The sequence below is a fragment of the Pristis pectinata genome, chromosome 2, assembly GCF_009764475.1.
Source record: "Pristis pectinata isolate sPriPec2 chromosome 2, sPriPec2.1.pri, whole genome shotgun sequence".
In the NCBI taxonomy this organism is placed as follows: Eukaryota; Metazoa; Chordata; class Chondrichthyes; order Rhinopristiformes; family Pristidae; genus Pristis; species Pristis pectinata.
The window spans coordinates 87,440,872-87,463,383 of NC_067406.1; the positions used below are offsets into that span (position 1 = coordinate 87,440,872).

The 22,512-nt window shown below is 42.8% G+C and overlaps 1 protein-coding gene across 2 annotated transcripts in view; it reads right to left on the bottom strand.

Annotated features, from left to right (window-relative positions):
* Nucleotides 1-277: 277 nt before the first annotated feature.
* Nucleotides 278-22,512, bottom strand: part of cds1 (CDP-diacylglycerol synthase (phosphatidate cytidylyltransferase) 1) — a 72,340-nt gene continuing 50,105 nt past the window's right edge. The window contains exons 7-13 of one of the 2 annotated variants that reach the window (XM_052010258.1): nucleotides 22,243-22,325; nucleotides 21,775-21,862; nucleotides 16,484-16,552; nucleotides 15,254-15,406; nucleotides 14,478-14,597; nucleotides 13,589-13,692; nucleotides 278-1,894 (exon numbers count right to left, since the gene is read on the bottom strand). In XM_052010258.1, coding sequence (XP_051866218.1) covers nucleotides 1,777-1,894; nucleotides 13,589-13,692; nucleotides 14,478-14,597; nucleotides 15,254-15,406; nucleotides 16,484-16,552; nucleotides 21,775-21,862; nucleotides 22,243-22,325 — 735 coding nt within the window. In that variant the 3' untranslated portion in view covers nucleotides 278-1,776. The remainder of the gene's footprint in view (nucleotides 1,895-13,588; nucleotides 13,693-14,477; nucleotides 14,598-15,253; nucleotides 15,407-16,483; nucleotides 16,553-21,774; nucleotides 21,863-22,242; nucleotides 22,326-22,512) is intronic. The other variant, XM_052010260.1, reaches the window with a different exon arrangement.

Consider the following 22,512-nt stretch of genomic DNA (forward strand, 5'->3'; position numbering starts at 1 on the left):
ACAAAGATTAAGGCCAGGTTTGGGTCTTAAATGATTACAGAAAGAAGATGTGGAAGTGGAATTAAGATACAGATCAATTCTAATTAAATCAAAAGGATAGTATGGGTTATGTTCCTCAATGTGAACTGTCATCTGTTAATGCACCTTAGTGGAAATGCACACCCTATCATTTAGATCATCTTTTGAGCAACATCTTCAGGTCCTGATTATAATATCTCAATCTTTTTGAAAGCAACATAGAAAAAAATCAAATTATTTTAGACAATTACACACTCATACAAGAATAATTGATTTTTACTTTATTTTGAAATCGAGGTCCAAAATAGTGTTTTGCAATAGAGCATTCACACTTCATCACATAGACACGTGGTTGGGTTCAAGCTAAATATCATCTTAATGACAGAAATTTGGATTTCCGTCTGCAGTGGTACATAACCTTAATACTATGCACACAAGATACAAAACCTGCAAAATGCAACAGACTACACAGATAAAGTAAACAATTGAGAAAATCTGCAATGATGCAACACTATAAAACTTTCAAAAACAGTTGCCTTCATAATTCAAACAGGATTAGTAATTAACAGGAATTTTACATTATACAATGAACATATCTTGCATACTTTTAGAATGCAGTCCAGGTAGATCAATGGAAAAGTATATTGCCTTGTTAAAGTATATAAACCAGTCAATGGTGGTCCAAAATTCATTTCAGATTATTCTGTAATATATTTTAGTAGAGTTGGCAAAATAGTTCCATGGGTATATTACTTCCGTTATTCACTATAGGGTGATTTGTGGTTCCATGCGATGCACAGGAATTCACAAATCAGAAATAGGACTATATTCCTGCAGCTCTCTGTAACTTATGTACCCTGTAAGCATACAGTTTCTCCTTTGGGGAACCCAATCACAGAATCATTCCTTATATACATGCTATATAAAACTAAAAATCCTCATCTTTAAAGCACAATCCAAATTTAACTTGTTCTTCAATGTCTTAATACATTCAAGCTTATAAATGATTATAAATTGTTATATACTTGCATTTACATGTACTTACATTATTATATACACTTTGTGCCATGCCATCTGCCACAAGGTTAATCCTCAGAGCCTTAATCAGCTTGCAATGTTGCAAATAAACCCAAGCTTTTTTTTAAATAAAAGCTGTACTCATTCTAAAACAAATAACAGATGAATTTCTCACATTTCGCAGCAGAACAAACAAGATTAAAAACTATTTTCCAGCTATTAAAATTATATTCTAAAGTTACCCAATGTCAATTCCATTGCTACATACAATTCTGATGCAGTTACATTACCAGACCCATAGATAATTTACACCTTTCAGCAGAATTCATGTTCAAAAAGGAGTGAAAATATTTGCATCATGTATTCTTGAAGTTAGTATGTCCCTGCATAAATATGTTTTAGTTCAGCCCCTGCTGTCAAAACAAAGATTATAGATTCAGTTATGTTACTTTAACAGCAAAGAATTTACTTTGGATCCTGATATTTAAAAGAATAATTTGATTTAGGTGTTATAAGGAATAAGTAAATCAAAAGACTGCCAATCATACAATACCTGCTTACCTGTTGAAAGGTTAAAGTATTACAGAGTATTAAGGAGTGTCAACTACAAAGTGCTGGACATTGGAACTAGTATGAACAACCTTAAACTGTGGACTTCACAAACTAGATATGTATCCTGATTGGATTTGGGAAGCTTTCACCACTCTGATGGAGAAAAGTTGCCCGAATGCTACTGTCCATTTATTGCTCAATTGCTCCTTTTTCTATTAAATGAGACTTCAGCATGTTATAGATATGAAGCTGTTGTTCTGGTTGAAGTACCAAAAGTTGCTGCAAGACTTTGCTTGGATTCGGTCCTCTGCAAAAGATTGGAATGGAACAAAAGTGTATTAGATGCAAACACTGCTACATTTATAGTTAGATTATAACTTACGTTTCAAAATACTTGGTGGATAGTCAGCAAAGGTGGGGGGGGGGGGTTGGGGAAAGAGGAAAGCAGGTGAAGAATAACGAGGGATTGTGATGCCTTTTTTTTCTGCTATCCTCTGCTGTTCAGCTGCTTTCAGGTGTTAGCACCAAAGTCTGGTCTTTGTGCATCTCGACTTTTTCTTTCAGCAGCTAGAATTTAAGAAACAAATTTGTCCTGCATGAAATCCTAATTTTTTTTTTTAAAAAATTTACTTTTTGCATTAGAAAATTAGATTTTTTTTTACACCATAGGAAAAATCTCTGTGCTTGGGAGAATGGTGCAGCCAAACAAAGAGGGAGACAGCAGCTTCCATCAACTTGTATAGTCCCCATCAATGGCCCACATTCACTGTAATGGAGGGAAACATGGCAATAACCTATGCACACTTCAGTGCCATAAACCTCACAGTAATGATAACTGACTGATAAAGACTGGCCAGAATTACCCCACATATCATGACCCGGGTTCGTTCATATCCACTAAAGCAGGCAGACAAAGCCTCAAATTAGTCTCTCATTAGAAAATAAGCATCTTCAAATGAAAGTCTGCCTTTACTGCATATAGCATCTTAATTGAGGTACTCTGCCATAAAGCTCTTCACAGGCATGATATCCAAAACTGATATATTGTGGATTTTAGTCACTGGAGGAGGCCTTGCTTTCTCAATCTTTTGATTCAGTGACATAAACACAATCATTTAAACAGTGACAGCGAATGCATTGCAATAGAATAATATTGCTCCCATAATGCAACTGAGTAATGACTTGGAAGATATTGACTAGTAATAAGAAAAATGACACTACATATCCAAATCAGGATGATATTAGACTTGAAGAACTGTCAGATACTGGCTGTCCCATAATGGCCCAAGTTGTGTACAGTCCTTGAACAATGCTCCAAGCTGCATCAGTTCCAGATGAGTCCTTCAATGCATTTGAGTTCAGCCTTTGTCAAGAGGCTTTGAGGGGTGAAAAGACAGCCATTATCATCAAGTCTAAGTTGCAGTTCTGCTTTTGTAAGAAGTGTTGAGAAGATTACTCCAGTTAAGGTTTCACTCTACTCGCTGGAGTTTAGAAGAATGAAGGGGGGAATTCATAAAACCTGCTGAATATTGAAAGGCCTAGATAGAGTGGACGTGAAGAGGATGTTTCCAGTAGTGGGAGACTCTAGGACCAGAGGGCACAGCCTCAGAATAGAAGGACATCCCTTTAGAACAGAGAGGAGGAGGAATTCCTTTAGCCAGAGGGTGGTGAATCTGCAGAATTCATTGCCACAGCTGGCTGTGGAGGCCAAGTCATTTGGGTATATTTAAAGCAAAGGTTTATAGGTTCTTGATTAGTAAGGATGTCAAACGTTACGGGAGAAGTAGAAGAATGGGGTTGAGAGGGAAGAAGTAAATCAGCCATGATCGAATGGCGGAGCAGACTTGAAGGGCCAAATGGCCTAATTCTGCTCCTATGTTTTATGGTCTAAAGCCATGTTGGCAATCTCTGATTAGTACCTGTCTTTCCAAGCGATCATTAATACTCTTCCTCAATTTTTTTTCTGCATCTTCCCTATCACTGATGATAGGCTTACAAGTCTATAGATTTTCCCTGCTACCTTCCTTTGCTATCAGTCATCTGGTACCTCACGTGTCCATTGAAGATTTAAAAGTCTCAGCCAGAGCCCCGACAATCTCTTCCTTTGCCTCCAATTGGAGCCTGGGATAAACCCCTTTTGGGCCTGGGGATTTATCCACCTTCAAGCCTGCTATTGAGACCTGCAATAAACTTTCACCTACCCCTTCAATGAATTCACCAACAAAGATCATTTCCTTTGTGAATACCAATGGAAAGTATTTTAGGACCTCACCTATCCCTTCTGGCTCTACACACAGATTGCCTTTTGTCCCTCATGGGCTCTACGTTTTCCCTGTTTATTCTTTTGCCCTCAATATACTCACGAAATGCCTGCGGATTTACCTTAACCATGTCTGCCAGTGATTTTTCCACATCCCTACATGTTTTATACTCTTGATTGGCCTCCCTTGCATTAGTTCCCTAAACCTGTTACATGCTTCCTTTACTCTCTTTGTCCATTTACTCTCTTTGTCCAACCCTCAATATCCCTCGACATCCAGAGTTCCCTATACTTTTTAACCCCTGGCTTTTACCATCACAGGAACCCATTGGTTTCTCCTCTGAAAGCTTCCCACTGTGCAGATGTAGACTTATCTGCAAGTAGACGTGCCTAATCTACTTTTGCCAGGAACTCCCTTATGTTAATGAAGTTGGCCATTCCCCAACTTAAGACCTTTATTACTGGTGCATCCCTATCCTTTTCCATAACATTGTATATTTTTAAAGTAGTTATGGTCATTATATTGAAATATCCAAAGTTCTGGTCACTATCGAGCAGTCGTGCTGCAGTACGTAAACAACGCTTGCTTTTGTGCACAGAGGCCAAGATTTAAGTCACTGTCAATTCATTCAATGAAGCATATAGGGAGACTGGCCTTAAATGCAATAGGATACAATGGTGGCACAGTAGTTAAAGTTACCAGACTAATTCAGGTGACCCCTGCAGAACGGCCATTCATGTTACAGAAGTTTGCCTTACAGAATTCAAAGATCACTGCACAAAAATTTGAAATACAGAATAAAATTTGCTCTCACAGAATTTGAGAGAAAAAAAATTTTTTTTCCAACATGTGCAGATGATGCGACTTCACATTATGGAAAATTGCAATATGGACTGTCTTCTAGAAAGGCAACACATCCTCCTCCCCACCTCACCGCCCCCCACCCCCCCATTATAATACAGGGAACACTGTAATGTAGAGAACTGGACTAACAATTGAGAGATACCAAGTTCATATCTCCTTAAGCATCTGTGGAATTTAAATTCAGTTAATAATCTGGAGTGTGTGTAAAGGGGGAAGGGGTTGGAAATAAGCTCGGCAGTAACGATGACCATTAAAAAATTACTACAAGATTGATGCAAACACCCATCTGGTTCACAAACAGGAAGTCTGCCATCCTTGCCCAGTCTGGCCTCCATACGACTCCAGACCCACCAAGTGGTTAACTCATAAATGCTTGGTGAAGTAGCCTAATAAGCCATTCATTTGTACCAACACACCTAAAGAGAGATGAAATAAAACCGGAGGTCCTCTAACCCTGCCGCACATAAACGGAACTCTGATTTAACAGCAAGATGCCAGAAAATGTGAACAATTTCCCATTTTTCAGAAGCCACCTCTCAGCAAAGGTAGATATGGATCATGAAATTCACCATCATGATCGAGGAAAGGAGTCTTTGAAGGTCAAGACCTCAAAGTGGGCACAAAACTCATGGTCTACCAGGCAGTATTAATCCCTGCATCCCATAAGCTTTGGAGATTCAGACCACCTACAACAGGCACCTCAAATTACTGGAAAGATTTCCACAAAATCCTCCAAATTCACCAGAAAGATAATCAAACCAATATCGGTGTTCTCTTCCAAGTATCATCTCCAGCTCTCAGGCCCCAGTTACACTCATTCGGCTACAGGCTATTCGCAATAGTGGAATCCTAAAATAGACTATTCCAAGCTCTGTCTGGTAATCCCTTCCAGTGACAGTCAGGTGAAAAGGTTTAAAGAAATTCTCGAAGAATTCTTGAAGAAATGCAAAAATCCCCAATGATTTTTAACAATTTCTGGATCATAACTGCTTAGAGAAGGAACAGTTAAGATGGTATTGAAAACCTTGAAGCTGTGGCGACTCACCGTCTAGTCGGGCGAACCGGCTCGGCAGTCGGGTCGCGCGGCGTCGGAGCAACGAGGCCCAAGATGGCAGCGGGCCTCGTCTTTCCGAACGACGGGGAGAACCCGCGCGCAGGAAAGTCCTGATGACATAGGACTTACGTCATTGCCGGTTGTTTTGGGCGGGAACATTCTCCCTTAAAGGGCCCGCGCAAGGCGGGAAAATAAACCAGTTCTGTTTGGCAATCCTCCGAGTAGAGTCTTGTTTTATTCCGCGGTAGCAACCGCTACATTGGTGACCCCGACGGTCCAAACGGCTTTTGGACCCGTGAAATGGACGACAGCGCAGCAGCCAACGCAGTGGCCCTCAAGCTGCCCACCTTTTGGACACTTCGGCCCAACGTCTGGTTTGACCAGGCCGAAGCGCAATTCCACCTTCGGCAGATCACCTCCGACTCCACGAAGTACTACCATGTGGTTAGCTCTCTGGACCAGGAGACAGCCGCCCAGGTTGGAGACTTCATCCAGTCGCCTCCGGAGGAAGATAAGTACCCGGCTTTCAAAGACCTTTTGATCCGGACCTTCGGCCTCTCCCGTCGTGAGCGCGCCGCCTGCCTGCTTCATCTGGATGGCCTGGGGGACAGATCCCCATCCGCCCTAATGAATGAGATGCTGGCATTGGCCGAGGGACACAAGCCATGCCTGATGTTCGAACAGGCCTTCCTCGAACAGCTCCCCGATGACATCCACTTGTTGTTAGCTGACGCCGACTTTAGCAACCCTCGTGAGGTGGCCGCCCAGGCAGATGTCCTGTGGAGGGCCAAGCGCGAGAGCGGTTCATCTGTCAGTCAAATCACCAGGCCGCGAGCCCAACGCCCGCCTCGCCCGGCCCCAGCAACCGAGCAGCCACGCCCCAGGAACACAGACGATGACACGGGTGACCAGCTGTGCTTCTACCATCAGAGGTGGGGTGTGGAGGCCCGTCGATGCCGCCCACCCTGCAAGTTTCAGGGAAACGCCAGGGCCAGCCGCCACTGATGGCTACGGCGGCTGGCTGCCGACAGAGCCTCCTCTTCGTTCAGGACAAGAAATCTGGACGGCGTTTCCTCGTTGATACTGGAGCGGAGGTCAGTATTTTGCCCCCGACAGGCCGCGACACTCGTGACAGGCCGCCAGGTCCTCTACTCAATGCCGCCAACGGTACAACGATACTGTCTTTTGGCACCCGTACGCTTCAATTACACTTTGGCGGCAGCCGTTTTACCTAGACCTTTACCCTTGCCACCGTCGCCCGACCACTCCTAGGAGCCGATTTCCTTCGGGCCCACAACCTGTTAGTCGACCTGTGAAGGAAGCGGTTAGTCCACTCTAGCACTCTCCGGACCTATCCCCTGGGAGAAATCAGCCCACCAGCCCCGCGCCTGGACTCCATTTCCCTTTCTGGCGACGATTTCGCCAAGCTCCTAGCCGATTTCCCATCGATTTTGGCACCTTCATTTACAAATTCTAGGCCCACACACGGGGTACGACACCACATCATTACCACAGGGCCACCCCTTCATGCCCGAGCACGACGATTACCTCCAGACAAGCTCCGCCTGACAAAGGAAGAGTTCTGTCACATGGAGGATCTGGGGATTGTTCGCAGGTCAGACAGCCCCTGGGCCTCCCCCCTGCACATGGTCCCCAAAGCCACCGGAGGGTGGAGGCCCTGCGGCGACTACCGCAGGCTGAATGACGCCACCACCCCGGACCGCTATCCCATCCCTCACATCCAGGACTTCGCAGCGAACTTACACGGGGCCCGCATCTTTTCCAAAGTGGACCTCGTTAGGGGATACCACCAAATCCCGGTCCATCCGGATGACGTCCCCAAAACTGCGATTATCACCCCATTCGGCCTGTTCGAATTCCTTCGGATGCCGTTCGGCCTTAAGAACGCCGCGCAGACCTTCCAGCGGCTGATGGACGCGGTAGGCCGAGACCTGGACTTCGTGTTCATTTACTTGGACGACATACTGATCGCCAGCAGTAACCGCCAGGAACACCTTTCCCACCTCCGCCAGCTGTATTCCCGCCTCCGCGATTTCGGCCTCACGATTAACCCGTCCAAGTGCCAATTCGGACTTGACTCTATCGATTTCCTCGGCCACAAAATCACCAGCGACGGGGCAACACCCCTACCCGCCAAGGTGGATGCTATCCGCCATTTTGCCCGCCCCGACACAGTCAAAGGCCTACAGGAATTCCTTGGGATGGTCAACTTTTACCATCGTTTCATCCCTGCAGCAGCTCGTATCATGCGCCCTCTGTTCTCGCTGCTGGCTGGTAAGGGCAAGGACATCACCTGGACTGACGAGGCTGCGGCTGCTTTCGTTAAGGCCAAAGACGCCCTGGCAGACGCCACGATGCTGGTACACCCCAGGACTGACGTCCCGACTGCCCTCACGGTAGACGCGTCCAACACCGCGGTGGGTGGGGTACTGGAACAGCTACTCGAAGGCCACTGGCAACCCTTGGCATTTTTCAGCAAGCACCTTAGACCGCCCGAACTGAAGTACAGCACTTTTGATCGGGAACTTCTAGCGCTGTATCTGGCGGTCCGGCATTTCCGATACTTTCTAGAAGGCAGGCCTTTCACCGCTTTCACCGATCATAAGCCTCTGTCCTTTGCCTTCTCCAAAGTCTCCGATCCCTGGTCAGCTCGTCAGCAGAGACATTTATCCTACATTTCCGAGTTCACAACTGACATCCAACATGTCTCCGGAAAGGATAATGTCGTTGCTGATGCACTTTCCAGACCAACCATCCACAACCTATCCTTGGGTGTCGACTACACGGCCCTAGCTGACGCACAGCAAGCCGACGACGAACTGCCCAGCTACAGAACCGCAGTCTCGGGTCTGCAGCTCCGAGATTTCTTGGTTGGTCCAGGTCAGCGGACCCTACTTTGCGACGTTGCGACTGGTCAGCCCCGCCCTATAGTCCCTGCAGCCTGGCGGAGACGCGTTTTTGACTCGGTACACGGGTTGGCGCACCCATCCATCAGATCTACTGTCCGACTGGTCGCCAGCAAGTTTGTCTGGCATGGCCTGCGCAAACAGGTCAGTGAGTGGGCCAGGACTTGTCCGCACTGCCAGACGTCAAAAATCCAGCGACACACCAAGGTCCCACCACAGCAGTTCGAGCCTACCCGTAGGAGGTTCGACCACATACATGTCGACCTCGTGGGCCCTCTGCCGGTTTCAAGAGGAGCCCGGTACCTCCTTACCATCGTGGTCCGGTTCACGAGGTGGCCTGAGGCAACCCCCCTGACTGACATCACAACTGATTCCTGCGCCCGGGCGCTGCTCACAACTTGGGTCTCACGTTTTGGCGTTCCGGCCCACATCACTTCAGACAGAGGCACCCAATTCACTTCCAGTCTCTGGGCTGCATTAGCGAACCTGCTAGGGACGCAGCTGCACACCACCACGGCCTACCATCCTCAATCAAACGGGTTGGTGGAACGTTTTCACCGCCATCTGAAATCGGCCTTGATGGCCCGCCTGAAGGGTCCTAACTGGGTTGACGAGCTGCCTTGGGTCCTGCTCGGCATACGCACTGCCCCCAAAGAAGACCTCCGCACTTCGTCAGCTGAGCTTGTATACGGGGCGCCACTAGTTGTCCCCGGGGATTTCATACCTGCCCTTCGGGACCAAGGGGAACAACCCCCAGCAGTCCTACAAAGACTGCGCGAGAAGCTTGGCGCCTTGGCCCCGATTCCCACCTCACGGCACGGTCAAGCCCCATCCTGCCAGCCCAAGGAACTACGGGACTGTAAGTTTGTTTTCGTTCGCAGGGGCACACCTCGGGCGCCATTGCAACGACCATAAGAGGGACCGTTCCGAGTCATACGGAATAATGGATCCACTTTTATTTTGGACATTGGAGGCAGAGAACAGGTTTTCACGGCGGACCGCCTCAAACCGGCCCATTTGGATCTGCAACAGCCTGTCAAGGTTGCCACGCCGCGACGCAGAGGCCGCCCCCCTAAGCGGCAGCTGGCACAGCCCACGGACCTTGGGGACTGTCTCGCCGGTTCTGGGGGGGGGGGGGGGGGGGGGGGGGGGGGGGGGGGGGGGGGTTGTGTGGCGACTCACCGTCTAGTCGGGCGAACCGGCTCGGCAGTCGGGTCGCGCGGCGTCGGAGCGACAAGGCCCAAGATGGCGGCGGGCCTCGTCTTTCCGAGCGACGGGGAGAACCCGCGCGCGGGAAAGTCCTGATGACGTAGGACTTACGTCATTGCCGGTTGTTTTGGGCGGGAACATTCTCCCTTAAAGGGCCCGCGCAAGGCGGGAAAATAAACCAGTTCTGTTTAGCAATCCTCCGAGTAGAGTCTTGTTTTATTCCACGGTAGCAACCGCTACAAAGCCATGTATCAGGAGCACACAGAACCCCTACACAAGTAGCAGGAAGTGTACACCACGTAACAGACCTCCTGCTTACCCCAACAGGCATCTCCTGGCTGCATCAGAGTGGAAGCAGAGTCATCCTCAATCCTGAGGGACTGTCTCAGAAAAAGGTAATCTATTCCTTTCTCTCCCTCATCTTTATCCGGCTACCCATTAAATGCATCCAAATGATTCACTCAACTGTTTATGATACTGCCAATGGAGTAATTTCTTCTGAATTCCCAACTGGATCCACTGTATGCTACAAATTTTGATCTCCTCTCAAGCGAAAACTTCTCCATGTCTGCCCCATCAAATCCCATAAAATCTTAATATGGAATCTTCAAATGTGCACAGCAATTATGTTTTAACCTAAATTTTATACATTTAACAATAACTTCTTTATTGAAGATATCTTGTGTCAATTTCTCTCAATGATACTTTATCATATTACTCTATTCTAAAAATGAGCATCTCCAAAAAGACACTCATGTACATTTACAAAGATCCTTTCATGAACTTGGAATGTTCCAAAACCCTTTACAGATAACGAGTACTGTTGTAATGGAGGCACCATGGAAGCCAATTTGCACGCAGCAAAGATCTACAGAGGCAATGAGATAATTGAGAATTATATTGGTTAAGAGATAAATATTTTCTGGGTGTCAAAATAATTCTGCTGTTGTTCTTCAAACTAATACCATCACCAAGAAATCACACACTTCAGTTTAGCATCTCAGTTAAAAGGTGGCCTCCAAATGTTGCCTGTCACTTTCAGTCTATTCTTGGTTGTCATCCAAGTCTTGCTTTAACATAATACAGGTACAGCTGCAAGTGGAACTATTCATGGTAGAATTAGCAGTAAACATTTTACGATGGAAAGAAGGTTGGACTATGACATTTCCCCAAGGAACTCTAACAGTGATCTCCAGGGAACATGATATTTAGTCTCAGCAGAACTAACCACCATCATCTTTCTTTGCATCTGATATTGGTATTGGTTTATTATTGTCACTTGTACCGAGGTACAGTGAAAAACTTGTCTTGCATACCGATCGTACAGGTCAATTCATTGCACAGTGCAGTTACATTGAGTTAGTACGAAGTGCATTGATGTAGTACAGGTAAAAACAATAACAGTACAGAGTAAAGTGTCACAGCTACACAAAGTGCAGTGCAATAAGGTGCAAGGTCACAACAAGGTAGATCGTGAGGTCATAGTCCATCTCATCATATAAGGGAACCATTCAATAGTCTTATCACAGTGGGGTAGAAGCTGTCCTTAAGTCTGGTGGTACGTGCCCTCAGGCTCTTATCTTCTACCCGATGGAAGAGAAGAGAGAATGACCCGGGTGGGTGGGGTCTTTGATTTTGCTGGCTGCTTCACCAAGACAACGAGAGGTAAAGACAGAGTCCAAGGAGGGGAGGCTGGTGTCCATGATGCACTGGGCTGTGTCCACACTCTCTGCAGTTTCTTGCGGTCCTGGGCAGAGCAGTTGCCATACCAAGCCGTGATACATCCAGATAGGATGCTTTCTGTGGTGCGTCGGTAAAAGTTGGTGAGAGTCATAGGGGACAAACCAAATTTCTTTAGCCCCCTGAGGAAGTAGAGGCGCTGGTGAGCTTTCTTGGCTGTGGCATCTACGTGATTTGACCAGGACAGACTGTTGGTGATGTTCACTCCCAGGAACTTGAAGCTCCCAACCCTCTCGACCTCAGCACCATTGATGTAGATGGGTGCATGTACACCGCCCCCTTTCCTGAAGTCAATGACCAGCTTTTTTGTTTTGTTGACACCATTCCACTAAGCTCTCTATCTCATTCCTGTACTCCAGTTCATCGTTGTTTGACATACAGTCTACAATGGTGGTATCATCTGCAAACTTGTAGATGGAGTTAGAGCAGAATCTGGCCACACAGTCATGAGTGTATAGGGAGTAGAGTAAAGGGCTGAGGACCCAGCCCTGTGGGACACCAGTGTTGAGAATAATCATGTCGGAGGTATTGCTGCCTATCCTCACTGGATATGAATCCAGTCACTGGAAGCCATTCTCCTTGTACTGTTTTTATATTAGTTTTGTTAGGATTCTTTTCATGTCCAAAACTTCAAAAGTGCAGTGGATAGTTTTGGATTAGTGAAATGCTTTGTTAAAGGGTAGTCAGAGGACATATAGTTAATGTAGGAACCACCTGATAAAAGCAAGTACAAGCCTTCAAACTTCTTCCAAATGCAGTTTATAGGGGTAATTGATTCTGAAATTACAAGGTGCAAGTGTGTAAACAAAGAACATTAGATGTTTATAAATATATTTGTTCTGGTGTAGGTAAGCCAAATGTGCAGGGGTTCAAAATAAGTCACATTAGATAGCTGAGACAAAGGGCCACGTCAACTGGATTTCAATGTGAATTGGATTTAAGAGACCTCAAGCCTCCAAGCCACAACACACTGATGGGATCAAGATAAGGGAGAACCAATTTAAAAAATGCAAATGCTGAAAATCAGAAATTGAAAAACACAGAAAATGCTGGAAACTCTCAGCAAGTCTGGCAACATCGACAGAAAGAGAAGCAGAGTTAACATTTCAAGTCAAGAGACCTTTCATTAGAGATCAATGTATCTTAGGAGGGTGAATTGTACCAGGTAGCTGTTAACACCAATCAATACAAGGGAACAATAGATGAATGGTCTAGACATTAAAACCACAAAACATTTGGAGTAAAGCTATTTGATTCCAGGCATTAACATTAGACATCCTGGTTGTGGCATTTTGCACCAATGAAACAAAGGGAAAAGCAACTGATGAATGGGCCCTATGTCTGCACCTTGTGCATGGACAGTGGGGGGTTCCAGACTGCCTTATTTCCCACCCAGTCGCATCAAATATGGTCATGGTCATATTTGACTGATGTTAATCACCTGTCATTATATCCACAAGTATAAAACTTCGATGTATTTGAATTTTGGGGAGATTTTTCCACTTGTTTGCCTGTACTGATTAATGATCTGTTCTATCTGCACTCCATGCTCCAAGTGACTTTTCAACCACAACACACTTCCCTGCAAACAATGAAAATGCACCGGACACAAGAAGTACTACTACCCCAAAACAAAAAGGTAGATTACAATTTAGTTTACTCATTACAAATGATAAATAGTCTCATCAACAAGATTTCGAATCCAGTCTTATCCCTTTTCTGCAGGGATCTCTCCTTTCCCAAATAATACTCCTGCTCTACCTGCCTCTATTCCCTCTATTCCAACAGTCTCTGCTAAAGTGAATACCTTTGCCTTCAGGGAATAGTCATACACCAGGTTGGGCTAAATTTAAGACAAGTGCCAAAGTAGTTTTTGTTGAAAAACATAAATTAACACATTTTGCAATTGTAGATAACCCCACATGACAGTGAATAGAAAGATTCACCTGATAAAGCTGGTGATATAAACATGGACAAAGGTAGCCATGAGGTATTGACAGTCAAAGCGGTCCATAATCCCACCATGTCCTGGAATTGTGTCAGCAAAATCCTTATGGAAATACAAGAGTTGTACTTATCAGACAGAGAAAAGTAACATGCCATTTTAATAAGTTTTCAAATTTGTAAGGTCTAAAATTTTCTTTCTCCCTTCTTAATAAGTGACTGTATAGAGAAAAGATTCTATGCCAACTTTTAAAAACACCTATTTATACGTCATGCTCCTTTCTCCTACCTACCCGACTCCTTCTCTGCACTCCCCATCTTCCTCCATGTCAAGCAACATGTTGAGATTAAGGAGGGAAGTGCACAGCTTTGATCAATAGTGTGCCAAAAACCTCAGCGTTCCTTCCCTTCCATTTTATTCAGCATTATTCTAACTGTATCACAGCAGCAAGTTTATTGGAATTTTGCAAGATACTGGTTCATTAATACATATTAAGAAACTACCATTATTGAGACTGTAAACCTACCTTAAAAGCCTACGATTTTGAAAAAAAATGAAACACCAATCATAAAATAAAAAGACAACCAGCCAAAAGGTTTTGACCAGGAAAGGTTTCACTGCTGACAAGATAAAATATCTACACAGCACAGGGCTTTATGAAGAACTGATGAATGAGATATCGTACCTCTCAATAACACTTTGCAGATAGCTTCTCTAAATAGTCACAAATACCTAAGCTACTGTAATCTTCAAAGCAATGATCTGTAGTGTCACGTACACATAAATAATAGAGCAGCTGATACTTCACTTATGTTCCTCAAATTATTAATTATAAAATGTGCATTATTCCTGAGCTACAAGTAAATTACTAACCTAATTCTGATACTTACTTTAATTTTGAAAGCTCTCTTAAATCCACTGGCAAAAAAGCCTCCAAAAGGCCCAATTAAGGATGCAAATGTGGAAAGAGCAATACTGTGTATCTGGAATGGGAATAACTGCACCGTTTTCTGTGTGGAATAAAACAAGAACAATTAGGAAAATAAAATGTGAAATTGTCAGCCTCAGATTTAAAGTAACCAAGCAGTGTGATTCAGGTTTGATTGTGCTAGATTATTTAAGTTATACATATTATAGTACATTTGTTTCTAGCCTTGAAATGCTGGCATATTTTGGAAAAAATATTTTTACTCAAAATATGAAGTTATAAAAAAAAGCAATATTAACTTAGTCATTAAATTTCAAATTAAACAGGCTTTTCAACATCGAATCTTGATCAAGTCAAAATTTCTTCTTACTCAGTAGAACAAAATTATCCTATTCAGTTCCTGTCTCTACTACATGCTTCTGGCCCTCATTCCATCAAACTTCTAAATGCTTGGACAGGATAAATTTAGTGGCAGTCTAATCTTGGCTTTTTGCTTAATACTCATTGGCTGTTTATCTACATGATCTGTAGCCAATTGCTTACGCCACATTTTCGCACGTACACCCTGCTTTACTCATGTCAGTTTGAATGTCCAATGTTTCTTGCCTTCAGTTCTTTTAAAAGTACTATATTTACATCTCAATACAAAGCAGTCTGCAATTTTTATGAAAAGCACCAAATAAATTTAATTTGTTGCTTGGGAAAAAAGTTGTGCTTTTCTTAAACAATACAACTTACCCATCCAAGAATAGATTGCAGTAAAGATGGAAGTGTGTATTCCTGCAGGTGGAACAGGAGCGAAGGCTCACAGTCAATAATGAAGCTATTGGTTTCACTGCTGTAATCCACTGGACATACAAAGTAGTTGTAGTTCGACAATGCATAGGCAAACTAGAAAAATGATAAAATGGGAACTTAAAATGTGCACAACACTGCGTTATAACAAATCTGTCTATATTCAAATGTTATATGCATTATTAAAAGATTTTTTTTTAAAAGGCTCCTCTTTAGAATTGTCAAAAATTCAATTTGTGAAATGAAATTATCTCCAAAATAATCTGTGGTGGATGTACAGAAACTCTCAAAGTTAAAAGACATTCAGGTACAGAGGGAAACAAAAACGAAGAACCATTTTCGATTATGAAAACCACACCAAAACTAAAAAGCCCAAAATTACTGTAGGGGTTAAAATATTATAGCATAGAAGTTGTTGTCTGATAAAGCGAGTTGGTAAGCAATAAATCATGTCAAATCAGCAAATCTCTGATCTTCTTTTGCTTGCAGAAACACCAGCCATATTTGCCCAAAGCGATGCACAGACAAAATAAAAATCAATACACACTGTACTGTTAAAACTGAATGGAGAAACCAGATTTGGCTGCCTAGCTGAAGAACGATCATTTATTGGGAAGTACAACTTATAAGAAAATTGCTGAGTTCTGAAGGTGGCTGAAGGGTCACATATTCCTCCAATCTAATGCAGGAATGATAATGATCAGCTGTATTATGCTCCTATATATTTGAATTATAGTTCAATTCAGATAAAACCAAGGAACGAATGGGGATTCATCAGCTACTGATTTTGAACAACAGTTCACAGATCCACACCACTGCTCAGTGGAAAGCATAGGCTGACATTTGATGACCAAGCCTCAGCTAAAATGGCTGTGCAAAGCTGCCAGGAGGTGCACTGGAATACCCTTGCTGGGCTTTTACTCATGACAAAGTACTTTGCAGTGAACCAGGTGTTTCCAAAAGTTGACAACATGGAGATTCTCAAATACAATTCTATGATCTTCCCAATCAGTTATTAAGCATATGATAGAATGGTGGTACTTCAAATATCAATTAATAAAACATTTTTAAATATTGGAAGGGAACAAGTTAGTAGTTATGGGTAGACCAAGCTGACAGAAGAATAAAGTGAACCACTTCTACCGGCTATAAATTTTAAAACATTCAACCTACCAGAAATCCAAACACAACTGTTGCAAAGAAACCACCAATGAAACCCTCCCAGGTCTTCTTTGGAGATAACTGTAAAGCAGTATAAATTAAATATATTATACCACCTACTACAAATACAGGACTTCATTTAAAATGACCACAAAGTGGCTACATTACAGAATGTCAATTTGACTTCTGCTCAGTCTACCCAAGCAATTCTTGTTTACCATGCCTTGTTCTCCTGGTTTATTAATATCCATCAGGCACAAATGAAAATTTTAATAATAATGCACAAAACTTTAATAATCTCCTATGAGTCCCAAGTTGTGCAGTCTACCAATGTACAATTGCCATCATTTTGAGGAATCTGTCATTGTGAATGGAGGCTTCAAATTCCCAAATTCCCCTCAAAAGAGATGTCAGATTCATTCAATATCAAATCATAGAACTAATATGAAAAGCTTATAGTTTTTTTTAAAAAATTGATCTTAAGAAAACTCTCAAAAGACTAGTGAAATTATGGTGCCCCTGAAACAGTCAACTTTTGGTACCACCAACGCAGTTTGGTACCTCCCATGCCCATTATTCACACATCAACTTGGCAAAGAATATCAAAAGGTATTTGACCACATGTCCAATTCACCCGTGTTTCTGTTTCAAGGAGAGAAATATTACAAACCTACTACAACCATAGCCAAAAATCAGCCAATTCAGCACCAAAGAGGAATCAAACTTAGAATGTTCATGGTCTACATGGCTTAGGGTTCACTGAAAAGATTCTGTAACCCCCCAAAACATCATCCATTGCAGTGCCTTATAAGCAGAGGGTAACAATATAGTAGAATTTTAAAAAAGTAAACCTTACAATAACATTACAATATTAAGTATAGTTTTTCAGGTCCAGCAGTCTTAGACCTGCTCATTAAGCGTATCTTGCAATTACAGGAGATGACTTACAACTACTCGTATGATAGCATACCCCCAGCAGATTTAAAAACTGTCCGACATAAAGCAGATACTGATGTGTCTGCTGTGCAAACTGCTTTGATTGCTCAATGTAACCCAAGCAAACTGAGTGACATACAGCTGGATGTATGTCATTTGGCTTTATTTCACATTCACCTCAAGGTTCATCATCAGAAATGGCAAGGTAGAACCACCACCAAGAGTTAACCAATACCTGGAGGACCGTTTGTGGCAGGTGGCATGTGAACACAATGAATAAATACATGAACGTCCTTAATATACCTTTTTAGAGATTTACCTGTTCATAATAGCTTTGGTAGAACTGACCACTATACAGTCCCTGTGGAGATGAAGTCCCATTTTCACACCAAGAACACCCTCCAATCTGTTTCCTCAAGGTTCAGTACATCACTCAATTTACCATTATAATCATACATAAAAATGAAGTGCCAACCCAGCTAAACTGTAACATAGGATTATATCCTTGCTAATCAGCAAAACATGCATGGAACAGAAAGAGCTAAACAATCTCACAACTAAAGAATGAGATAAAAGATCTGCTGTCCTGTCAAATCTAATTATGAATGATGCTAGAAACTAAACAACTAAGAGCAGGTGATTCCAAGAACATCCCCATCCTCAATAATGGCAGAGTTAAATACGAGTGTCAAAGTCGAGGCTGAAACACTTGCAGCCATATTCAGCCAGAAGTGCATTGTTAATTTCCACTTTCTCCTGAGATTGCCCTCTCCCTAATACAGCAACCAGTATTCAACCATGTCAAGAAATGGATCAAGATATGACTGACGGCAGAGGATACAGCAAAGGCTATGGAGCCAAACAGCTTCCCAGCTGTAATACTGAAGGCCTGCACTCCAGAACCAGCTGTGCCTCTTGCAAAAGTGTTTCAGTCCAGTTACAACTATCAATGGGCAGAGGAAAATACTCCAATGATTGGAGTCATATGTTGCAGAAAAGGTTGTTCCAAGGCAAGATGCCAAATTGGATCCAAAATTGGCTTGATAACAGGAGGCAGAAGGTGATGGTGAAAGATTGCTTTTCTGATACAAAGTCTGTGACCATTGGTGTACCACAAGGATCGGTGCTGCAACCCTTGATGTTTGCAATATAACACTAAAGACTTTGATTTGGAAGGCACAATTAAGTCCGCAGATGACAAAAGAATGTTGTAGATAGCGAGGAGGATTATCAGGCTACAGCATGATATTGATCAGCTAGGAAATTGGGTAGAACAATGGCAGAAGGAATTTAATCCTGACAAGTGTGAAATGATGCATTTTGAAAGGTCAGATAAGAGTAGGACATACACAGTAAATAATAGTGCCTGAGGGAGTGCTATAAGCAGAGAGAGGGACCTTGAGTACAAGTCCCATAGATCCCTGAAAATGGCAGCATAGTAGATAGGCTGGTGAAGGCATATAGGATGCTTGCCTTCATCAGTTATGGAATACAAGAGCCAGAATGTCATATTATAAAACATCTGTTAGGCCACACATGGAAATATTGTGCACAGTTCCGGATGCCATGCTATGGGAAGGGCATGATTGCACTGGAGAGGGTGCAGAGGAGATTCACCAAGATGCTGCCTGGATTGGAGCATTTCAGTTATAAAGAGTGATTGTATAGGCTGGAGCAGAGAGGCTGAAGGGGGACCCAAGAGAGGTATAAAAATTTATAAGAGAGTGATAGACACAGTAGATAATAAGAATGCTTTTCTCTTGGTGGGGGGGGGGGTTGTTGTGTAAAACAAGAGGGCAGAGGTATATGCAAGAGATGGGAAGTTTAGAGGGGATCTGAGGGGGAGATATCTCAGAGTGGTCGGAGTCTGAAACTTGCTGCCTGAGGTGGTGGTGGAGGCAGCTACTCTCACAACATTGAATTAGCACCCAGACAAGTACATAAACTGCCAAGGCAAAGAAGGCTACAGACCAAATGTGGGTAAGTGAGATTAGTATAGATAGGTACTGATGGATGGCATAGACATGGTGGGCTGAAAGGCCTAGTTCCGTGCAACAGTGTGCCAAAAAAGGGAAGTGATTGTGCTTGTTGGTCAATCATCCCAGCCCCAGAACAATACCACAATGTCCTCAAGGCAATATCCCAGGCCCACGTTCAGCTGCTTCATCAATGACCTTTCTTTCCACAAGATCAAAAGTGCCAATATTTGCCGATGATTGCACAATATTCAGTTCCACTCACAACTGCTCGATAAGTGAAGCAGCCAGGCTGCAAGCAGCAAAACCTCCACAACACTTAGGCATGAGCTGATCAGTACCAAGTAGCATTTGTGTCAGTGTTAGATATTTCCATTTCCAACAAGACAGAGTCTAACTACAGCAAAACTCTGATAATCTGGCATCCAGGAAGCCTGGCACCTGGCTCACTCATTAGTCCAGAATGTGAGCCAGGAGTCCAGAGTGAGAGCGGGAAGCAAGACGAGAGCTGGAATTGGAGTCCAGAACACCAGGGGTCAGGGGCTTGAGTAGGTTTGCAGTCGGAGCGTTTATTCCAGCTCCCTTTAAACTCAATATGGTTCACTGGGAAGTTTATTATACTACTGTGTAACATGAGAAAAAAGTGAAATAAAATTGTATGGGTATTAACAGGAGTTGCATCCAATAGTCTGGAAAATCACTAGTCTGGCACTACCAAAGTCCCAAGGATTACGGTAACTACATTTGACATTCAATGACATTACCATCAGCAACATTCTGGGGGTTAACCATTGTACAGAAATTTAACTGCACGTCCCACATAATTATAGTAAAACTTTGATAACCCGGCACCATTGGGATTTTGCTGGTGCCCAGCTAGCAGATTTTCCGTACAACTGGATTTACTCCTAGTCTACCAACACTTTCATCTTTTGTTTTAATCAAGACATTACATTGTAGCGCAATAAATTCTCCAGTGAACCAGATGAGTTTAAAAGGGAGTGCAGGGAAGGGGGCGGGACATCGGTAAGCTAAATACTTGGATTTCTGAACCATGGAATAGAGGATTATTAGTTTTATTGTATGAGTAGGTTAGAGTCTGTCATGAGTGACACCTCCCAACACTTCAAAGCTTTTCTGATTTTTATAAGGCAAAAGTCAGGAATGCGAGCGAATGCACTCTACTTGCCCGGATGAGTGAAGTTCCAACAACACAAGAAGCTTGACTCCATCCAGGACAAGACAGCCTATGTATTTAACCTCACAACTACCACCTAAACATTCACTACAACACCATCACACCAAGTTGTAGCATGTACAATTTACAAAATGCATAGCAATTATTCATCTAGGCTCCTGCGATAACACACTTTCCAAACTAGCAGCCTCACCACTGATGACAAGAACAGCAGGCACAAGGGAAGCTCATCACCTGCAAATTCCCCTCCAAATCACATACCATCCTAACTTGGAAATATATCAGTACTTCTATGCTGTTTTGGAGCCAATTCTGGAGTTATCCCCATTATCCTCTACCCAAGATTGCACCTATCAAGCAGTTGAAACAATACAGACTTGCATAAATAATGTTCGCTTTTACTTCAGTCTAGAATGCAATTAAGCATTGTTACGGACTCAGTGAAAGTCCCTTTTAGAGAGTGTGTGTGTATGTGTGTGTGGGACGTGATTACGTCAATAGAAGATAAAGGACGTAATGATGTTGTTGAAAAAATTAGAAGAAAGGAGGAGGGAGAGAGAGAGAAGGGAGAGAGACACCAGCCTGCTTGTTTTCTCTATCGATGGATGAGAAACAATAACTGTGTTTGCTACTGAAATCCATGTATGGAAGTTGGAAGTAATCTGGTGGAGTTCACTTTGTTGCTGACCTGTAGAAGGAAACAGGTATTTGTGTGTGGATGACCACGATTCGGATGCTTTTCGGGGTGAGGAAGTCACTACTGAGTAAACGCTGGAGTGTCGTTTGGGTTCCATCATGGAACATTTGGATTTCGTATTTACTCTCCCTATGTTTCTCTACGTCTACGTCTTATCTTCAGACAACGGTGGTTGTTGAAGAAGCCCTTGCTCATGTTTCACCTTATGGCTTGCGGAACTGAACTTTAAGAACCATTCCGGAACTGGGAGTTTTGGACTTTGCCACACACACACACGACGAGTTTAGTTTTGGGGTTAACGTTCGAGGTTTAACATTTTTGAATTCTAACATACTAACATTTTTACTTTTATTTTACGTATTATCATAAGTAGTGATTAATAAAATAGTTTTTAACACTGAATCATGCTCAGTGTGTTTCTTTTGTTGCTGGTTCGTGACAGCATATTCATAAAATTATCAGATTGAATAGGATAGTTTTCCAACAGATAATTTACCTTAATTAATGGAGTTCTCCCAAAGAAGAAACCAAATAGGTATGCCATTATATCATTGCAAATTACAATTGAAATTGGTACAATAAACCTGAAAATAAATAAGAAAATTGATTCATTCATTGAATGCAAAGCAACATGAAATCTCCACAATTTGTACTTAATCAACCAAAAAAAAGGTTGCACAATTCTAGGACACAAGAGAGAAAAGTCCATTTTCCAGATAGCCATGATTACATTGCTAAAACTACACTTCCAAAACCAATCAACTGTTTGATGAAGTATGTGGAAATGACAAAATAAAAGAAGACGACCTTACCTGCCATAGGATGGTGTGAATTCAATGAATTATGGGGTGGGGGTGGGGAAGAAAGGTATTAAAAACAGAAACCACAGTCCTTTTTTTAAAAAAAATTGCACAATTTCTTCAGAAAAACAAAAAAAAGAGTACAATGAACACAATGCACTTACCAGATCATGCCTTCAAATAAATTTTGGATCACCAGATGAGACTGAGTAACAATGATTAGTAGTGTTACATGAGTCCAGCCAAACTGTTAAGTATAATCAGACCACAATTACTTGTTTTGTAAAATGTACCCTTAATCAATCAGATTTCAGTTTAGTGATTATACTTCATTTTCCCAGTGGATTGATTAGCCTGATTCACATGGAAGGTAACAAAATCCTGGTCAAAATTTACCACATAATCCAGCAACATTTTAGTTCATAATTTTATGA